The sequence below is a fragment of the Xyrauchen texanus genome, chromosome 24 (assembly GCF_025860055.1).
Source record: "Xyrauchen texanus isolate HMW12.3.18 chromosome 24, RBS_HiC_50CHRs, whole genome shotgun sequence".
NCBI classification, from domain to species: Eukaryota; Metazoa; Chordata; class Actinopteri; order Cypriniformes; family Catostomidae; genus Xyrauchen; species Xyrauchen texanus.
Genome location: NC_068299.1, coordinates 21,352,036 through 21,371,301, shown reverse-complemented (window position 1 = coordinate 21,371,301; position 19,266 = coordinate 21,352,036). Strand labels below are relative to the sequence as shown.

The 19,266-nt window shown below is 37.2% G+C and overlaps 1 protein-coding gene across 7 annotated transcripts in view; it reads left to right on the top strand.

Moving 5' to 3' along the window:
- The window catches only part of LOC127617731 (sorbin and SH3 domain-containing protein 1-like), a 68,343-nt gene that overhangs the window by 26,175 nt on the left and 22,902 nt on the right, over positions 1 to 19,266 (top strand). For 6 of the 7 annotated variants that reach the window (XM_052089811.1, XM_052089815.1, XM_052089814.1 and 3 more), the window contains 5 exons: positions 1,757 to 1,786; positions 1,913 to 2,009; positions 2,684 to 2,798; positions 4,628 to 4,711; positions 16,829 to 16,878. In XM_052089811.1, the coding sequence (XP_051945771.1) occupies positions 1,757 to 1,786; positions 1,913 to 2,009; positions 2,684 to 2,798; positions 4,628 to 4,711; positions 16,829 to 16,878 (376 nt within the window). The remainder of the gene's footprint in view (positions 1 to 1,756; positions 1,787 to 1,912; positions 2,010 to 2,683; positions 2,799 to 4,627; positions 4,712 to 16,828; positions 16,879 to 19,266) is intronic. The other variant, XM_052089812.1, reaches the window with a different exon arrangement.

Sequence of the window (19,266 nt, the reverse complement as noted above, 5' to 3'; positions counted from 1 at the left end):
TATGGCATTGACCATGTTAACATTTGTACAAAAGGTCAGGTTTCCTTGCTTACAGAAAAGCACACAAAATTATTTTTGGAATGCTCTTTGCTCCTAATATTTGTCAAATCCAATAAATTTTAAATGCACATTTTCACTTAGTGTTTTGTTCATAATGTAATGAGCAAAAAAATGTAAAATTAAAATTAAAATGTATCTATTTTCACCAGTAGTCTTTTGGACCCCGCTGTGTATTTACTCAAGTTTTTTGCTATTACTTGATATGTTAAACAAAAATAATGTACTAATAGAGTATTAATAGGTGTACCCTCAACAACAAACTTAATGCTAAATAAATGAACACTAGAACGCTTGTGTAATCTACTGAAACAAAGATCAAAGATCACTTGTTACCCACCAAAACTATGAATGAACTCTGTTTCTGAAAGTCTCCAAATTCTTTTAAAAGTCTCACAGTTCTTTTTAATCAATAAGTTGTTTTTCTTTTTTTTAGAAAAAATGCCAGATTGGCCAGGCTTAGTTCTCTATGCAATACTACTAACATTTTAAGAATTTAATTACACTTAAATTCCATTCTGTCACTAATTCCAGTGTGAACGCAGTGTCAACAAATAGAGTGTTCTACAGAGGCATCGTAGCACTCAAGGTGTGATGTGGTAATAGGGTTATTTTGAAGAAGACCACACCAACTTATACTTAAAACTTATAGATTGATTACATCCATTTGAAAAGCTTTTATGCCTCTGTGGTGTGTTTGATGGTCTGCTTTTAGAGAGCCATTCTGCTAAATTATTAAAGCAGCCACATCACACCTAATGGGTTTTGTGATTCCATTGGGTGTGTAAAGGATGTAAAGTTAGCTATGCGATGGACTGGTCTGAAAAAATATTTTCAGCTTGTAATGGTGTGTTCCACACTACTTTGTTGAAATGCCTGCATTATGTTGAGTGTGATAAAAATAAAATAAAAAATAAAAATACAAAAAAATCAACTAGAAGTGTATTAATCTCCTAATCTCCCACCTCAGTTGTATATATATCTTGTAAATATATAATAAATCTATCCTTGGTAAATTTTAGTAATGAGTGATTTGAACAATATATTCCAGCATCAGAAAAATACATTGCTGTGATGTTAGTGCCATCTATTGGTTGGATTAGACAGAAGACGTAATGTGGCCTTGTCCCGGTGCTGCTAATTAGCTGATAATGACTTCTATATATTGCACACTCATCCCTGTCATTTTCACCTACTATATATTAGATGCTTGGAATACCCCTCGGAGAAGCTGCATTAGCGTGTAACATGTTACAAGCTACATTTAAATATGTGTTTGATACATTAAATATTTTGTACCCTTTTCATTTTGTAAATGGGTAGTTGTCTTTTTATTAACTGTTTTTAAATCAACATTAAGATTTAAATCAATATGTAAGGGAAAGTGTATGTCAATTTCAGATTTTGTACTTTTACGTTTTCAAACGATTTTAAGTAAAAATATTAAATCAAATTAGTCTCTCAATTAATATGAGAGGAAATAAATCTGCATGCATAATCATTATAAATATTTAACAAAATGCTGTATAAATTAGCTTTAGATGGAGTATTCCCAAACGTTTTTAATGTAAACCACCCATATACAAGTTTCACAAAATTTTAAATAATAATCAGCTCTTGTTTTTCTATAGTGCTGTAATCACTCATTGTTATTAATTATTGGCGTTGCACATAACAAGCCTCGTCTTTTCTCATTCAGATGACAGTCCATCATATGCTGCTGAAGATGGTAAGTGGCTGTGATTTATACTTTGAGAGAAGTATAATGCATAGTACACAATGTATTCTTATATAGAAGAAAGCTCTGTTTCAGTTCATCATGCATGAGTGTCTGTTATTTGTATTTATTTTAAAGTGCGGACTGTTCCTCGCTCAAAGAGTGCAGTAGACATGGGGAGCTCAAGAGGACAGCTGCCTGTGCCAACACGCACATCTTCCCTAAAACCCCAAAGGTGAGTTAAACAAATATGATGATTTATGAAGTAGATTTTAGCACTGGAGACATTTAGTGACTGATGTACTGACATTTTCATATTAGAGTGTGAATTCTTACACCATGCTTGTGTTGCCCATAATAGAGATGAGAATATTTCTTCACCGGACCACAATATGTGAACATTATATTTTGTCATTTGTCATACTGCCATAACAAGTATGTGCTATCTTTGAGACCTGGCTGTTTTCACGATAGATACCTTTTTATTTCAATAGCTATTTTTCACTTTACCTAGTTTTGTTACAAAGTATTTTTGTAGATTTGTTTAATGTATAAAATCCATATCAAATTATTTAATATACAATATGTTAAATGTAAATATTTTAATGAATAACCAAATTATTATTATTATTATTATTACAATGTATACAATATACTATACTGTATAATTGCACCACTGTATGTGTGTGATTTTTTGTGTTCTTTTTGTGTTTGCTTGTGGGTAAACCCTGCAGTATTGTCCTCAAATTCATCATTGTCATTTAGATTATTTGAGTTAATCCTGTGCTTTGAAAACATATGCTGCATATACAGGAACGCTCAGTCAAAACATGCCCTTGTTGGTTGCCATGGTGACTCTCCACCTCCCTTGCTATAGCTCTCCATATCTCTCTCCATGCATCCCTGCAGGAATGAATGGGAGCCCCCTGACAAGAAAGTAGACACTAGGAAGTACCGCGCCGAGCCCAGGAGCATATTTGAGTATGAGCCAGGAAAGTCTTCTGTTCTGAGGCTGGAGAAACCGGTATGATGCTCTTTACATGCATGTTGTCCAAGTGCTTTTAATGGTGGTGGAGATCTGTGCATGCTTTGTGATGCTGCAAACGCTGGTTACTGCCTGTTTCACTTACAAGGACAGCACACATAGCTGCGTCTCTTGGTAATCTTATTAGCCTTACACATGACCTTGTCGGAACTAGTGCAACATATACAAAGCATACATGTTGTAATTTCATACACTATGTTGATGAATACAGTGCACACATATCATTATAGTATAGTACAGTAAGGGATAGTTCACAAAAAAATTAGATGTCTGTCATCATTTAACCACTCTCATGTGTTCCAATCTTCTGTGGAACATATAGAAGATGTTAGCCACCATTCACTTTCAGTGTAGGCCATTAAATTGAATGGTGACTGAGGCTTACATTCTGCCTAACATCTATTTTTGTATTTGAATGAAGACAGAAAGTCATATGGGTTTGAAACAACATGAGGGTGAGTACAGTTGAATTTTTGGGCGAACTGTCCTTTTAAAGACACAAATACAGAAAGGAGGAGGACTCCTCAATTCAAAAGATAATCATTAAGTAATGCTGACTGAACACACTTGTATTAACCACACTCAGTTGAGAATAGAAACTCCAGCAGGGGCGTAGATTCCAGGGAGGATGTTGGGTAGGTAACCCCCTTAATAATCAAAACAAGCAAGTACAACCCCCCCATTATTTATACCATGATAAATGGAAATATGTAAATGCTTCACGCTGCAACCCCCCCAATGTTCAAGCCAAATCTACGCCCTTGTGTGTGTCTGTAGACTGCTCTTTTTCATGGAGGCTTTGATAGTATGATTCAAATCTTGGAAGCATGACTCATTCTGGGAGCTTTAGTTATTACATAATGTCTTTCTGATGACATACAGATGTAATGGGTTTGTTGTGAAGAACAAGAAAAGCATTTTTTTTACCCTTGTCAATGAAAAAACTGAAACAGAGAAAGTGCAACATTTTTTTAAAATAGTTAGGAAAAGTAATAAATAATGGCTCTTAGTCAGGCCCAATTTATAGGGCAGAAGATAATATGCTGCCTGTGCCTCTTCATATGATTAGGTCTGTATTATAGGTAGTATTACACTATAAACATTATATAATGTTATTGAGTATGTACTGTATACCATATTATGTTTTGAATATTATTTATCATGCAGCAGATAGTTTTGGTCTTCTAGTCTAAAGAAAACTGCTTTCCAAGAATACTGATATTATAGTATAACAGCACTGAGTACCTTCACTGTTTGTATCACTCAGTTTTTTATGTTTGTTTTCATAATGTTCTAAACAGGCTGCCAGTCTGTGTGTTGTTCGGCGACATGAAACAGTTGATCATACTTTGATTTCATATAGAACTATTTTCATTCAATATATTCAACTTTACTCTCACTTATGTGAAATTGTTTAATTATGTTATAAATATTATTTAATATAATATTTAACAAACAAACAACAATGCAAAACATTATTAGTATTAATTAATATTTGAATATATACGTATTTTTCTGTAACAGTTTATGTTATAGATTTCAGCCTAGATCAGATGGATCCGGTTTCCACTATGCTTCTGTGAATTCTTCCTGTTGAACCAGACTAGAATTACAATAAGTCATCCAGAGGGAAACAAATCAATTTTACATTTGTTTCTTCTGCCTGGGTCCTTTCTCACTGTCTGAGATTATGAGATCATTATGGGACAGTTCATATAACATCATCATTCAGTCTCATTGTCTTTGTATTCTGAACCCTCCTCTTTCTCTCTCTTTTTCCTCCTTTCCTTGTTGCCGTATTTCTGTAGAATCAGGACTTAAGTCCAGAAGATGTAGATTTAGAGAATGAGCCTTGGTATAGGTTCTTTTCAGAGATGGAGTTTGGCAAAGCGGTAAGTTGGTGGTACTAAAGCGACCCAATTCAAAATACTGCATGTCATCCCTTTTTTATTCATTACCCTCAATATTTTTATGTCTGTCTGTTAGAACCATCCATAAGTCACTTCTTGTCTGTAAATGTGCACAGTCCCCATAATTTGTATGTACCTCTTCTAGCCCATTTTTCTCAAAAACAGAAATTCTTTGCAGCACATGCACATTGTATAGAAGAGGTTCTGTTTTAAAATTAATAAAACTTGTATACATTTAAACATTTGTAAAATACATTCTCCAGGTTTCTACACACATGCAGTGTGTAGAAACCTGTCTATGTGCTTTGGAATTCTAATAAGAGATAAGAGAAAGAGAAAAGAGAATAATAAGTGAAAAGATAAATGTTTGCTGTTAAACATGACAAGCACAAGCTCTTAATGCTGGAAAACCACAACTGAGTGCACTTTATCCCCTGATGACGGCTTTGTAAGCTACAACGCGTTGGTTTGTGGATTTGGGGCCCTAGATTTTACATAGAAACTGGCCCAAAAATTGTTGAGCGGGGCTTATCGCGGCCTGTTCGGCCCTGTTTTGTGGCCGGCCCACCGGGAAACTTGCTGGTTCTCCCTATGGCCAGTCCGCCCCAGGTTTGTGGTATTTTAATCCAATAGCCATGACTTAATAAAGGCTTTCAAAAATGTAAACCATACTCTGAGTGCCTTGGACCACTAGACCACCTTTTAATTTCCCAGTATGCTTTTTGATAATCTTCTAATGTCTTGATCTGCCTGAACTTTATTTGGACCCAGTTTATATTAGGTGGCCTTAACTACAGTATGTACTTAACCATTTGATACAACGTACATATTATGTACATACATGTGGTTGCATTGCAATTACATTTAAAGTACTTGCATTTAATTACATTTGTAGTTACATTGTTAACTTTACCCCTAACCCTAACCCAACCTTTACCCCAAAACCTAAATCTAACCCCTAATCCTAATCTTACTTCTAAACCTACCTGTACCTCAATCTCAGTAGCAGCAATTGTGGACATTTTGCAGAACAACGTGTAGTTAAACAGTAAATACATAGTCTTGTATATATGCAATGTTAGTATAGTTAAGGCCACCTAATCTAAAGTGTGTCTCTTTATTTTTTACCTATAATTTCTGTCTCATATTTGCCTTTTCTATACAAATAATTTTGTATCTCTCTATCTGTTAGCTTTTTGTTTTGAGTGATTTAATATTAAATAGGTGTCTAAATTAATTAAAACTAATCTGCGATTGCAATTTTGGCCTCTATTTTGAGTTCTTATGTTTGTTATGCATTTTTTATTATTGTTAGTCATTCTAGTTGATGACACAGAAGACGTTGTGTAGGTTTTATTGAGCATTCAGACTGAAATCGATAGCAAGTTGCGATGCAACTAGTTTTGTAAAGATAACAGTAAGTTATCGTAAGTATTTTTTCCTATAAAAGGTATATCACCCAAACAAATATGTACACTGATCAGATGAAGACTCCATATCATTAGCCTAGCAATTAATATACATGGAACATTATTTTACATAGGAAATAAATACAAATATTAATAAAGAGAAGGGACATATTTTGGATGCAGCAGTGTCTTATAGACAAAAATGTCTGCACCTGTATAAAGTATAAGACCACTGGAACCTGTAAGAGCCAGTTACTGAGTGCACATTCTACATACCAATGATTCCCAGAATAGTTCACCCAAAAGTGAAAAGTAATTTACTTACCCTCATGTTATTCCTAACTTGCATTACATTCTTTCAAATAAGGAACACAAAAGGAGATGTTATGCATAATGTTAGACTCAGTCAAAACTCATATTTATTTATTATAATTTTTTTCATACAATAAAAAGAATGGTGACTGAGGCAAACATTCTGCCTAACATTTTGTGTTCTGCTGAGGCAAGAAAGTCACATAGGTTTGGATCAACATGAGGGTGAGGACATGACATCAACATTTTCATTTTCTGGTGAAATATCCCTTAACCCTTTTGCCTGGCAACATTGTCTGAAAAGTTGGCCTCTGCATTATCAGATTATTGGTTGTCAGATTTTCTCCATCCACCTAAACTCATGGACATAGCATCCTGCCAGCATCCAGTCACGGTGATTACATTTTAGCTGGGTAAACTTTTTTTCTGACCTTGACACCAGTTGTGTGTAAGTAAAGGACTGTAAAGTACTGTTGGCATGTTGTCAGTGCATTCAGTGACAGATAGATAGGCCAGATAGATAGATCAGTGGCACAGAGTCTGCTCAGCGTTGTCATCAACTCAACACCTGTGCGTAAATGGCACATTTGTTCACACTTACTTGCTTAGAGACACGTACCGTGATACAGTCCAAGGTGATTGGGTTGTTGCAGCTTTTTGTTTTTTAGGAGTGCACTATGGATGCCTCTTAGTAACCTGATGTGCTAATGCTTGACTCTTTGAATTCCATACACATGTCTCACTAATCTTTTATTAATTAGGTATTAAATGTGCTCTCAGTAATTTTTGGTTTATGTTGCGCAGGCTGACATGGCAGATGTCTTAGACTTATACTGACACCTAGTGGCATGGATATAGCATCATGCAAAAGCAAAAGTTTCTGGTTAGCTGTGCCATTGTGGAAATGCACTATTAGCAGTCAGCCATGATTATTTATTTTGCAACCGAAAGCATCCGATAATTTGACAGAATTTGCCTGGACATGTTATCTCAAAATGTCGGCCCCTGTGGGGTGAATCAATCCATGAGTAACCCAAATTGCAAAAAAGTTAGGACAGTATGGAAAATACTAATAAAAATAAAAAGAGTGATTTGTAAATTCTACTCACCCTGTGCTATATTGAAAGCACTAAAACAGCACATTATTTAGTGTTTTACCTTGTGAAGTAAATTATTATTCTTTCTTTAATATACTCTCATTTCAAATCAGATGATTGCAACACCAAAAAGTTGGGACAGTCGAGTGTTTACCACTGTGGAACATAACTATTACTTCTAATATCACTTTATATAAATTTTTGGCCATTTGGGCACTGAAGACACATGTTTGTAAGTTTTGCAAGCAGAATTTTCCCCCATTCATCCATGTAGGTCTTCAGCCTCACAATTGTATAGGGCCTTCGTTGCCATATATCAGACTGTATAATGCACCAAGCATTCTCATTTGAGACAGGTCAGGACTTCAGGCAGGCCAATCTTGCACCCGCACTCTCTGTTTACGCAGCAGTGCACTTGTAATCCAGGCAGAATGAGGTTTGGCGTTGTTCTGCTGGAAAATGCAGGGACGTCCCTGGAAAAGACAGCATCTGGATGGCAGCATATGTTGATCCAAAATGTGTACATATATTTCTGCATTAATATTGCACTCACAGATGTGCAAGTTACCCATCCCATGGGCACTGACACACCCCCATACCATGACAGACACTGGCTTTTGGACAAGACACTGAGAACTGCTTGGATGGTCCTTTTCCTCTTTGGCCTGGAGAATGCAAAAGCTGTTTTATCCAAAAAATATCTCAATGTTCTACTTTCCATTCTCAAATGCGACTGAGCCCAGAGAAGTCAGTTGCACTTCATGACAGTGTTGATGTATGGATTCAGCTTTGCATAGTTTCTTCAATTTGCATTTGTGGATGCAGCGGCAAATAGTGTTGACTGACAGTTTTACTGAAGTATTCCTGAGCCCTTGTCATGATGTCCATGTGACAGCGATGGGGTGGTTGAGCGTTCGTTTTTGCTCCAGGCTCAAGAACGTCAAAGCCGGCTGTATAATACTTGACAAAGGGAATTTGCACTGGGAGATAAAGTATTACTCCTAACATCGAGCTCTAAACTACTCACCAAGTGGGAAGGGCCCTTTGAGGTCACATGCTGAGTAGGAGATCTGTATTATGAGGTGAAACGAACAGATAGAGGTGATGCACGTCAGATATACCATTTCAACCTCCTGAAAGCATGGAGGGAGATGGTGCCTGTGATGTTGGCAACAGTAGTTCTGGAGAAGGAGGAGTTTGGGCCGGAGGTGAGGTCCAAAATCACAAGTCAAATCACCCCGGTACCTTGCGGAGACCACCTCTCGCCGTCTCAAATCATGGAGGTGGGCAAGTTGCAAATAGAGTTTTCAGACATATTCTCGCCTCTACTCTGTCATACGAATCTCATAGAGCACCACCCTGGGGGTAGTGGTAAGTAGTCGTCCCTACTGACTTACTAAACAAAAAAAGTGGTACGGTTAGAATTGGATGCTATGTTCGATATGCAAGTAATAGAAGAATCCCACAGTGAATGGTACAGCCTGGTTGTTCTGGTCCCTAAGTGAGATGGGTCGGTCCGGTTCTGTGTGGATTACGGGAAAGAAAAAGCGGTGTCTACATTTTATGCATACCCAATGTCTCGTATTGATGAACTGCTCGATCGGTTAGACACAGCTCGATTTTATTCAACACTGGATTTGACAATGGGATATTGGCAGATGCCCTTAACCCCAATGTTCCATGAGAAAACGGCCTTCTCCACACTGTCTGGATTACACCAATTTGTGACTCTTCCATTCGGTTTGGAAGAGTTCCAGCGGTTTTTGGACAGAATCATCAGACCGCACGTTGCTTATGCCGCTGCCTATTTAGATTATATCATATAGACTAATCTATAGGCACATGCAGCATCTGAGGGCTGTCCTGAGGTCGTTGGGGTGAGCAGGGCTCATAGCAAACCCAAAGAAGTGTGCAATTGGGCAGGTGGAGGTACGGTTTCTGGGCTTTCACTTGTGTCACAGGCAGGTGTGGCCCCAAATTGATAAAACCCCAGTGATTGCAGCTTGCCTGAGACCTAAGACCAAAAAGGAGGTGAAACAGTTCCTGGGGCTGGCTGGCTACAATCATAGGTTTGTACCTAATTATTTGTCCACCACCAGCTTGCTGAATGATCTTACTAAAAAGGCAGCACTAGATCCGGTCCAGTGAATGGAGCGGTGTCAACAGGCATTTATGCAGGTGAAAGCTGCACTTGGTGGTGGACCGCTTTTACGTACACCTGACTTATCTCTCCCTTTTGTTTTACAGTCAGACACATCGGATGGTGGGTTGGGGTGTGGTGCTCTCACGGGTGGTGAAGGGGGAGGAACGACCAGTGCTGTACATTAGTCAGAAGCTCTCCTTGAGAGAACTAAATACAGCATATTGAGAAGGAGTGCTTAGCCATCAAGTGGGCCATCTTCACTCTCCAGTACTACCTGTTGGGGTGGGCCTTCACCCTCTGTTCAGATCACGCCCTGCTCCAGTGGCTCTACCACATGAAGGATACTAATTTGCGGATCACCTTTTGGGATCTGCCGTTACAACCTTTTAAGTTCCAGGTGGTTCATAGGCCAGGGGCACAGATGGCTGTCGTGGATTTCCTCTCCATTAATGGGGGGGTGCTATGTGGCGGCGAGGGCGTGGTTAAGCATTCGTCTGTGGAGAGGGAAAGCGGTAAGCACCCCTGGGTGATAATTATATCTAACAGTTGTTTTTCATTGCAGTAATCCAGGGAGAGTGATAAAGGTAGAGCCCACGCCAGAGGAGGAGGGAGAGAATGTGACGCGTTTGTGTACAGATGTTCTGAAAAGCTGACTGATGCTGATTTATCATTCTTTAAGAAATAGTTACCTAAATCTCGCTCCCTCTGTCCTACACCGACCAGACCTTGTTACAGTCCATTACAGATGAATGGCGGTTTTTAAGACCATGATGTCTGAGGGATTGGAGATCTTGTGCACTCAGAAGTAGTTTTCCAGCAGCACAACACCAAACCATATACTGCCAAGATTACAAGTGCATGGCTGCATAAACAGAGAGTGCGGGTGCTTGATTGGCCAGTCCAGACCTGTTTCCAATTGAGAATGTGAGGTACATTATGAAGCACAAATTACGGCAATGATGGCCCCGTACAATTGCACAGCTGAAGACATCTATAATGGATGAATGGGGGAAAATTGCCCTTGCTAAACTTAAAAAACTTGTGTCTTCATTGCCCTAAAGATTAACAAGTGTTATTAGAAGAAATGGTGATGTTTCACAGTGGTAAACACTAGACTGTCCCAAATTTTGGAGCGTTGCTATAATCTGATGTAAAATGACTGTCCATAAAAACAACAACAACAACAATGAAATTCACAAGGAAAAACATCAAATAATGTGCTGATGTAGTGCTTTCAATATGGCAAAATGGGGAATAGAATTTACAAATCACTATTTTTTTTATTAGCATTTTCCATACTGCCCAAAATTTTTTGGAATTGGAATGTAGCATAAATCAGCTTTTATGAAGCTACTGATATAACTGGAGCCTGCCTCTAGTGAGTGTACGTGAAGCCCTCAGAACTCTTCTGACTGTGAAACCAAATCATTGAGTAACAGGCTGCATTCCGGATAGGGAAACTTATACATTTCACCATCAGTGTTATGATTTAAGCTATATAATTTTCCCCCCTCTCTCCCCAGATCTTGTTTAGAGAAGAAAGCGAGGAGTCACCTCCCTTGAGAGTGGGTGTCTCCAAGTCTGTATATCTAATATATTTAATACATATAATAGTGCTGTTGATTTAACGCATTCATTCAGTGCTATAAATTATATAAAAACTACACACAAATAAACATAATTAATTATGTCTTTGGACCATAACAAGGAATATTCCTGTCATCAGTGCAATTCAAGGTTGAAATACTACCCGTTTTCAGCTGGGGGCAGTAAGTGAATCTCTAGCTATGTAGGCAATATATGCCACGCTCATGCTTGCTTGACAAACTCTAGTGACAGCAAATGATTTCGATGCATTCTTGTGTTTAAACATTGCAAATAAGATGTGTTAATTTCTTTAACATAATATTTATTTAAGAATATTTGAAAACAGAATATGTGCATTATCCAATTACAAGGTCGGTAAGATAAAGGAATTGACGCTAATGGGAGGTACCACTTCTACCACTTAATTGGCCAAATGGCCATGTTGTTAGACAATGAAATAATCGTAATATAACGTAATATTAGCCAATTATTTGGCTTGAGATCTCGACCTGATATATTGGCCAGACCGATATTGGTCAATCACTATGTCAGAATATCACAAATACCAGAAGTGTAAATCATATATACTATACTTGTTCAAATAAGTCTCAAAGTTCACAAGAACGAGACTTCCAAAGCTCTATGACTCTTTAAGTGTGAAGTTGTGTGTGTGTCTAAGTGTGTCGAAGGTTATTTGAGAAAGCATGTGACTTGGCCTCCACAGTGATCGACACACCAGACCCTATGACAGTGACAAACAGTCAACCAGTGGCCTAAATGACGTGCCCTGTGTTTACCATCATATGTAACGCTATCTCTGGTGCATACTTCTCCATTTCCGATATGTGTCCGGTAGAGTTCATATTAACTTGCACGGTAGTATCTGAATTCATGGCAACATTCGTTGTTAATATGGTGTAGGAATATCACTTTGATTATAGCAGTTAATAGCAGAATGAAAGAAAAACTGTGCTTATTTAAGTAATTTAAAACATGTCATAGGCCCCATTTGGCCATGTGGTTAAGTTGCATAGCCCCCTCACTCACATTGTATGCTATTTCTATAACAGAAAAGTTGTAAATTTCCTTGAGTCATCTCTTGCACCTGTTAGGAAACAAGCACATGAAAATGAGCAAACAATATTAATGCACTGTTCCACTGACTAGCCTTAACAACCAGGGGAAAGGAATTTATGTCCTAGGAAATATTGTGGTAAACATATTGAAGTTCATTATGCATATTATCTATGAGGTATATGAACCCCATCAGGCATCAACACTGATTTCATTGATAATTGTATCTATACACATTGTTGGAACAAATTATGCTTATTTTAAAGGGAAAGTGTATAATTTCTGTGCGCAATTGCAAAACTAATGATAAATTTAATGATAAATGCTATATTTGGATAGCATTTAAAATAATGTAAGGCTTTGAAACATTATCCTCTGTGACATACATTGCACTTCACTTTAACTCACCATCTCCATGGGCAGAGGTGGGTAGAGTTTCCAAAAACTGTACTCAAGTAAAAGTAACATTACTTAAAAAAAATAATTACTCAAGTAGAAGTAAAAGTGCTAACATAAATAATTACTTGAGTAAGAGTAAGAATCCAATTAAAAGAATACTCAAGTAGTGACTAACTTTTTTTACTTTCACAAATGATATAATGGACTTTAACTCCCTATATTACATTACATAATACACATTTAACATGTATTAAATCATTATTATTATAATTATTATTAATGGAAATTCTGTCATCATTCACCATCATGTTTTTCCAAATCCATATGACTTTCTTTCTTCCATGCAACACAAAAAGGAGATTTTAGACAGAATATTAGCATTAGTAAGTATTTACTTTCAGTGAATGTGTGTGTTTTTTTTTTTTAAAGTGAATGTTACAGAGACTGTCAGTCCCTAACATTCTGTCTAACATAGTTTGTGTTCCACAGAATACAAAAGGTCACATGGGTTTTGAACAGCATGTGGGTAGGGAAATGATGATGGAATATTAATTTATGGATGAGCTATCACTTTAAAGGGGTAGTTCACCCCAAAAAGAAAAGTCTCTCATCATTTACTCCCCCTATGCCATCCCAGATGTGTATGACTTCCTTTCTTCTGCAGAACACAAATTATGATTTTTAGAAGAATATTTCAGCTCTGTATGTCCATACAATGCAAATTAATGGGTGCCAATATTTTGATGCTCCAAAAAGCAAATGCACGTACAATAAAAGTAATCCAGTAGTTAAATCCATATCTTCAGAAGTGATATGATAGGTGTGGGATAAGTAATTATTTGCTAAAGGTTCTTCTCCCAGCCCAGCAGGGGGCAATATGCAGAGAAGCATGTGAATCTCCAAAAATAAAAGAAGAATGTCACTTCTGATGATATTGATTTATATTGATATTGATTTTGTTTTAGCTTTAAAATGTTGGCACCCATTCACTTGCATTGAATGGGCCAAAGGAGCTAAGGAATTCTTCTAAAAATCTTAATTTGAGTTCAGAAGATGAAAGTCATACACATCTGGCATGAGGGTGAGTAAATGATGAGATAATTGTATTTTTGGGTGAACTATCCCTTTAAGGGCTTTTGTCTGATCTGCATTAATTTGTTAATAAGAAGAGAGGTTTTGAAACCTTTCTAATAATTATTATGATGAAAATTTATATAAATGCTGAAATATAAACCAAAGCAAGATCATGTTTTATAAATGCCTACTTTCGCTATTTCATAGCTTTTAGTTGTCAGTTCAGTGTAGTTACATATTTCAGAGTCGAAAGAATTTAGATGATTAGTTCTGTACACAGTACCTGCACTCCCTAGTAAATGCAGAGTATGCACCCTGCGTAGGGCATCACATGCAGAAATGCTGTCTGTTCGCCCTCCAGTTGTCAATTACATGTTCAGCAGAGCAAAAGGCATTTACACTTAACGTGGATATTTACATGGATTTATACTGTTAATCAGCCCAAAGTAGCTGCGATAATAATTTCCAGTACCACCGCAAGGGTGCGGGGTAAATACTGCTAATGACGTGTGGGATATGGGACAAAGCACACTGATATATTTCAGCAAATTAAACATTTTGCACTTAAAAACTGATATCACAAGAGCCCATATTTACAGAATCACCCTGAAGATGACCAACACCATGTCACAGAAAAGTCCTCGTTATCATTAGCACATATTCAACTCAACGTGATGCCTTAAGTTGGAGCTTCAATTTTAATCTTGAAATATCTGCTTGACTTGGTGTAAAATGGTGTTGCATGACGAAACTATTCTTGTGTTTACCTTAGTTAGAAGAGTATGATGCTGCAGCAGTGATGGACTCGGCTTGAGTGACTGTGACAGCATGTGCAACTGTGTGAACCTCTGCTGTCGTAAAAGTTCCAATCAATAATCTCTTAATAATTTTCGTATGAATTAAACCCAGCAATGTAACGATAGGAATACCACCCGTTGTAACAAAGTAAAAATTTAAAACAATTCATTAGAAATTTACTTGAGTGAGAGTAAAAAGTACCCACTTCAAGTAAATGTAACAGAGTAAATGTAGCACGTTACTACCCACATCTGTCCATGGTCATGTCAAGAAATGTTATACTGTTGAATTTTATTTTATGGTCATTATTAACTGTATTAATGTTACTATTCATAAATGTATTAAATACATTTTATATATTTAATTAAACACATTTTTTTTTTAATTAATACATTAATTAATAAATGTCATTAGTGTAAATTTTGTTATTAATATTATTGGTTTGATAGTAACATTTAAAAAATATTGCCTCATTAATTAGCTTAAATGTAGTTGGTAATATTTGATAGTAACTTGTAGGGTAGCTAACCTTTTTTTTTTTTTTTTTTTAAAGTTGCTTGATGTACCTTAACTACTTAAAATTATGAGTAGCTTGTCAATCTACAGTTTTAATGTAGCTTCCCCATCACTGCTGAGCTTTGCTGCATTGCTTGGTTGTGAGTCTATGGCCTGTAAACTCAAGGACCCTCAAGTCATAGATAAGAAAAGGAATCAACTGGCCTGTTTCCACTGTTTTTATACCATACTGTTTTAAACACAGATTTATCTGCTGTCTAGTACAGTATGGGTTTGTATAAGGTTTTCTGTACTTATAATGCTCTTTTTAATAACGTGCAGTAAGAGAGTGTTTATATCTGCCACAATCGCTGTTCAAACATTATTACCCAATTTCACTTATCACATCTTCTCAATCTCATCAGATGCATCACACTAAGGTATTGTACTGGCTGTCACAAGTATTTAAATTATGACAAGTGTGCCACTTTAGATAAGGCTTTCATGCATGTTTCCTGTTTGCTTACTCTGCATTTGTGCCAAGTCTCGTGTGAAAGCCTCTTGGGATGCAGAGCTGGCTGCTTACTTGAGAGAGCAAAATGGGAAGGAAAAAGAACATAAATAGTAGGGGACACTTGCACACGTAATAGCAATGTGTTATGTCAATGGGTGTTCCTCTGGAACAAAACTTCTAGAACATGATGCTGTATAAATAGTAGTCGATACACCTGACATTGATATTCACATATAAAGCTTGTATTCATTGCCGAAGGTTATTTGTGATCTTTTTTCCCCTCTAGCAACCAATGAGGTGAGCATTTTGTGGTCAGGAGTTATGCTTTTCTTTTGTTGTTGCCAGGAGGTGTAGGTATGCGTGTAGCATTCCTCCAAAGGGACACACAGGCTGGGATTGTGCAATCATATTTGCAAACACCACTTGTGTATTTTTCCGGAGTTGTGCTGTAACGGACACTATTTTTACAGTCAGTGACGTGCACTTGGAGAAAATCAACAGAAACAGTGGCCTAAAATTAGACAGCTCTAAACCATTCAAAATGCAAAGGGGTATAAGCGGCCCCAGTGAATGGCTCTCTCTGATCTGCCGTTTGGAGTTGCTGCCCGACAATAACAGCCGTTCTCCTTATTGGCTCGGCGCATATGCCAACCGCTCATTATGTGAACTTCCTTTGACACTATTAATATCACCCCTGTGAAATCACACAGCATGTCCAATGCTTGTGATCTTCTCAAAACATGTGTGTATATCTATTTGTGTGTGCCTGTGTCTGCCCATGTAATTTGGCTTGCTTCCCACACCAGCTGGCTAATTGTCTCCCAGTCTGGTCAGCCAGTAAAAAGAGTGACTCAATAAAAGACAAAAGAGAGCCTCAGTAAGAGACAGCAGCCAATTGGTGGAGTAGCTGACAGCCCCCTCCCAAAATGGGCGCCCCTCACAGCCCCCTCTTATCCCACCCCTTGCTTCCAGCCGCTTGTTTTCCCCACTTAACTTGCATGCAGGCCAAAATACTTGCTTACTTCTCCATGCTACGCTTCGTCCAGAGGACCTAAGAGTTTCAGAGCTTTGGACACAGCAGACCAGAGGCATTGGCAATCGCAAGCCTGACTGATTAATGCGCCTTCTCCCTTTCTAGCCTGCCAGAGATTCAAGCCAGTGGAGCTATCAATGACTTCTTTGTTTGGTTTGTTGCAGAGTGCCCCCTCTTTCACCCCCTTGGAAACATCTTCCGATCTACAGCAATAGTAAGTCCATGCTTCCTTTTCTCCTATACAAATGTTTCTCTTCTCCACCATTTTCTTACGCCCTTGTAGAATGTGTGTGTGTGTGTGTGTGTGTGTGTCTGTATCGCTCTACACCCATCTGTTCTCGGGGAGAGCTGTCACGGAGCTGTGCAGATTTCCCTCGTTTCCCTTTCTGTTTCCTGAGCGACCATTTGCATTACAGGCTGTCCACTGTATGCATGCATGTGAATATATATTTGTATACATGTGTTCGAAAGCTTCTGGAGGGGGTTAGTTGGAGGAGAGGGCATGGGCATATTGTGATAATTTATAGGAGAGAAACCTCACCCCACTTTGTTAGCAGAAATACCCTTAAATTTAAATGTGTCATTTGTGAAAGTGACATGTAGCTTATTTTTCATTGGAGGTGTACTTGAAATGTGGCATTTAGGTGGACACTATTATGTCCTTTACTTAACTTTGTTTACAGGCTTGCTGATTTGATTTCGTGGTTGCTGGGACAAAATGTATTATTTAAAAGTTTTTGAACTTTTGAAGATTTTGAAACATTTTACAGTGCCTGTGGGCAGAATATGCCATTCTCAATGTTAATATTTACAAAAAACTAACAGTAACATCTAAAGCATGCCCAGCAAAAATGCAATCAATTTAATGCCATGTAAGCTGCCTCATTACATTCTAGTACTTTAAAAATAATACTGTTACACTTTTAACAGAACATAAATATATTCAGTAGTTAAACCAGACTTACAATTTATTATTTACTGCATCTCCAAAAATGCAATGTTAAAACATACAAATTAATGAATAAACACTTTTGTGGTATTTACATTTCTTTTAAGAATCCATGGCATGTGGTTTTTAGCTTAGTGCTCTTCTCTTTAATGTGTTATTTTGTTTGTTTTTTGGGATGTGTAGTTTATTGTTTCTTCTAAAGCCACATGGTTCAGTTCAGTTATCCTGTTAAAAACCAGGAGGCAAGCTTGCGTCCAGCCAAAACACTCAACCAAAAATATGCTCTCATGACTTGAGGAATGTCTTGAGAGACAAACCCTGTTTTAAGTGAAACCCTGAGAGAAACATAGTTCTACTTTATGCCTAACAGATTGAGGTGCTATTCTTGAAAATGAGCTGAATAGCATGAGAATGCTTTGCAGCTGGGAATACTGATGGTCAAATAAATCTGGTTAGACCATCTCTGCTCCAGCAGTTGTCAGACAGCTGCTCAGGTTGCTGAGTTTGGAGCCAGTGGAGTCTGGAATGACATGTGTCCACCTCACACTTCTCCAGCGGAAAGCATCTGATGCATTCCTGGAGTTATGTCAATCATGATTACTTTAACAGTATATACTGTATATACAGTATGATTGAATAGCTTTGTACCAACTATAAAAAATAGGAAAGTATGCTAGGGCCCTTTGGATTTTACTTGCATGTTGACTAGTGACTGTGAATATGCTTCCCCCCGAAACAGGAATGCTTATGTGTAAGACCATTGTGACCATTTAAAATTCTTGTCATGTTTAAAATTCCTTCCCCAATCACTTGTAAATATGTAGCCCATGTGAGTTTGTTGTGTTCTAAAATTCTGCTGCCTGGCTTAATACAGGCTTTATTATTGTTTTATTGCATTCTGCCAAGTGTCATATAGATAAGTTAGCATGATATAATTCAGTTTTCCACCACATACTCAATTGTAAAGATTACACTGTGACTGCAGACCAGACCCATGGCAACTTATTTAGCATGTGCATCCCTGAAATATTACTTGGCTTCATGGTTTCCTGTAAGAGCATAGTTTTATATTATCATTTTGCTCCATGTGCAAAGCTTCAAGCATGCTTTGAAAAGGATGCCACACAGGCCTATGTGGAATGCTCTGATAAGGGCCAGAACAGATGGTGCTGTCTCATCTATATCTAAGAGGAAACACAGGCTGACTATGTACAGAGACAAACTTCAGGCTGGTTTAAATAGTTTAGCCAACATTACAAGTATGCCAAGTTATTTGCATGTTTATCTGAAAATTCATAACTGTAAAAAAAACTAAAAACTTTTTTCTATTATTGATTTATTTGTTTTAGTAACAAAAGTTTTGATACAAAGTTTATGTAGAAAATGGTATGTTATATTTTTAGAAATATAAAATAATAAATTAATATTTTATATATTAAACTTTTTATAAAAATATATATATTTAGATACATAAAAAAGAATACAATACACTTAAAAACACAAAATGTAAGTATTAAAAATAGGGGAAAGTACAAAATATTCTTATGTTTAAAAGGATTATAAGGTCACACTTTAAAGGTGGTTTACCTAGTGTGTACTCAAATAAATCATCAGTGTACATTAAAGTCTCTGCTTTTAATAACTTTTCTTTTA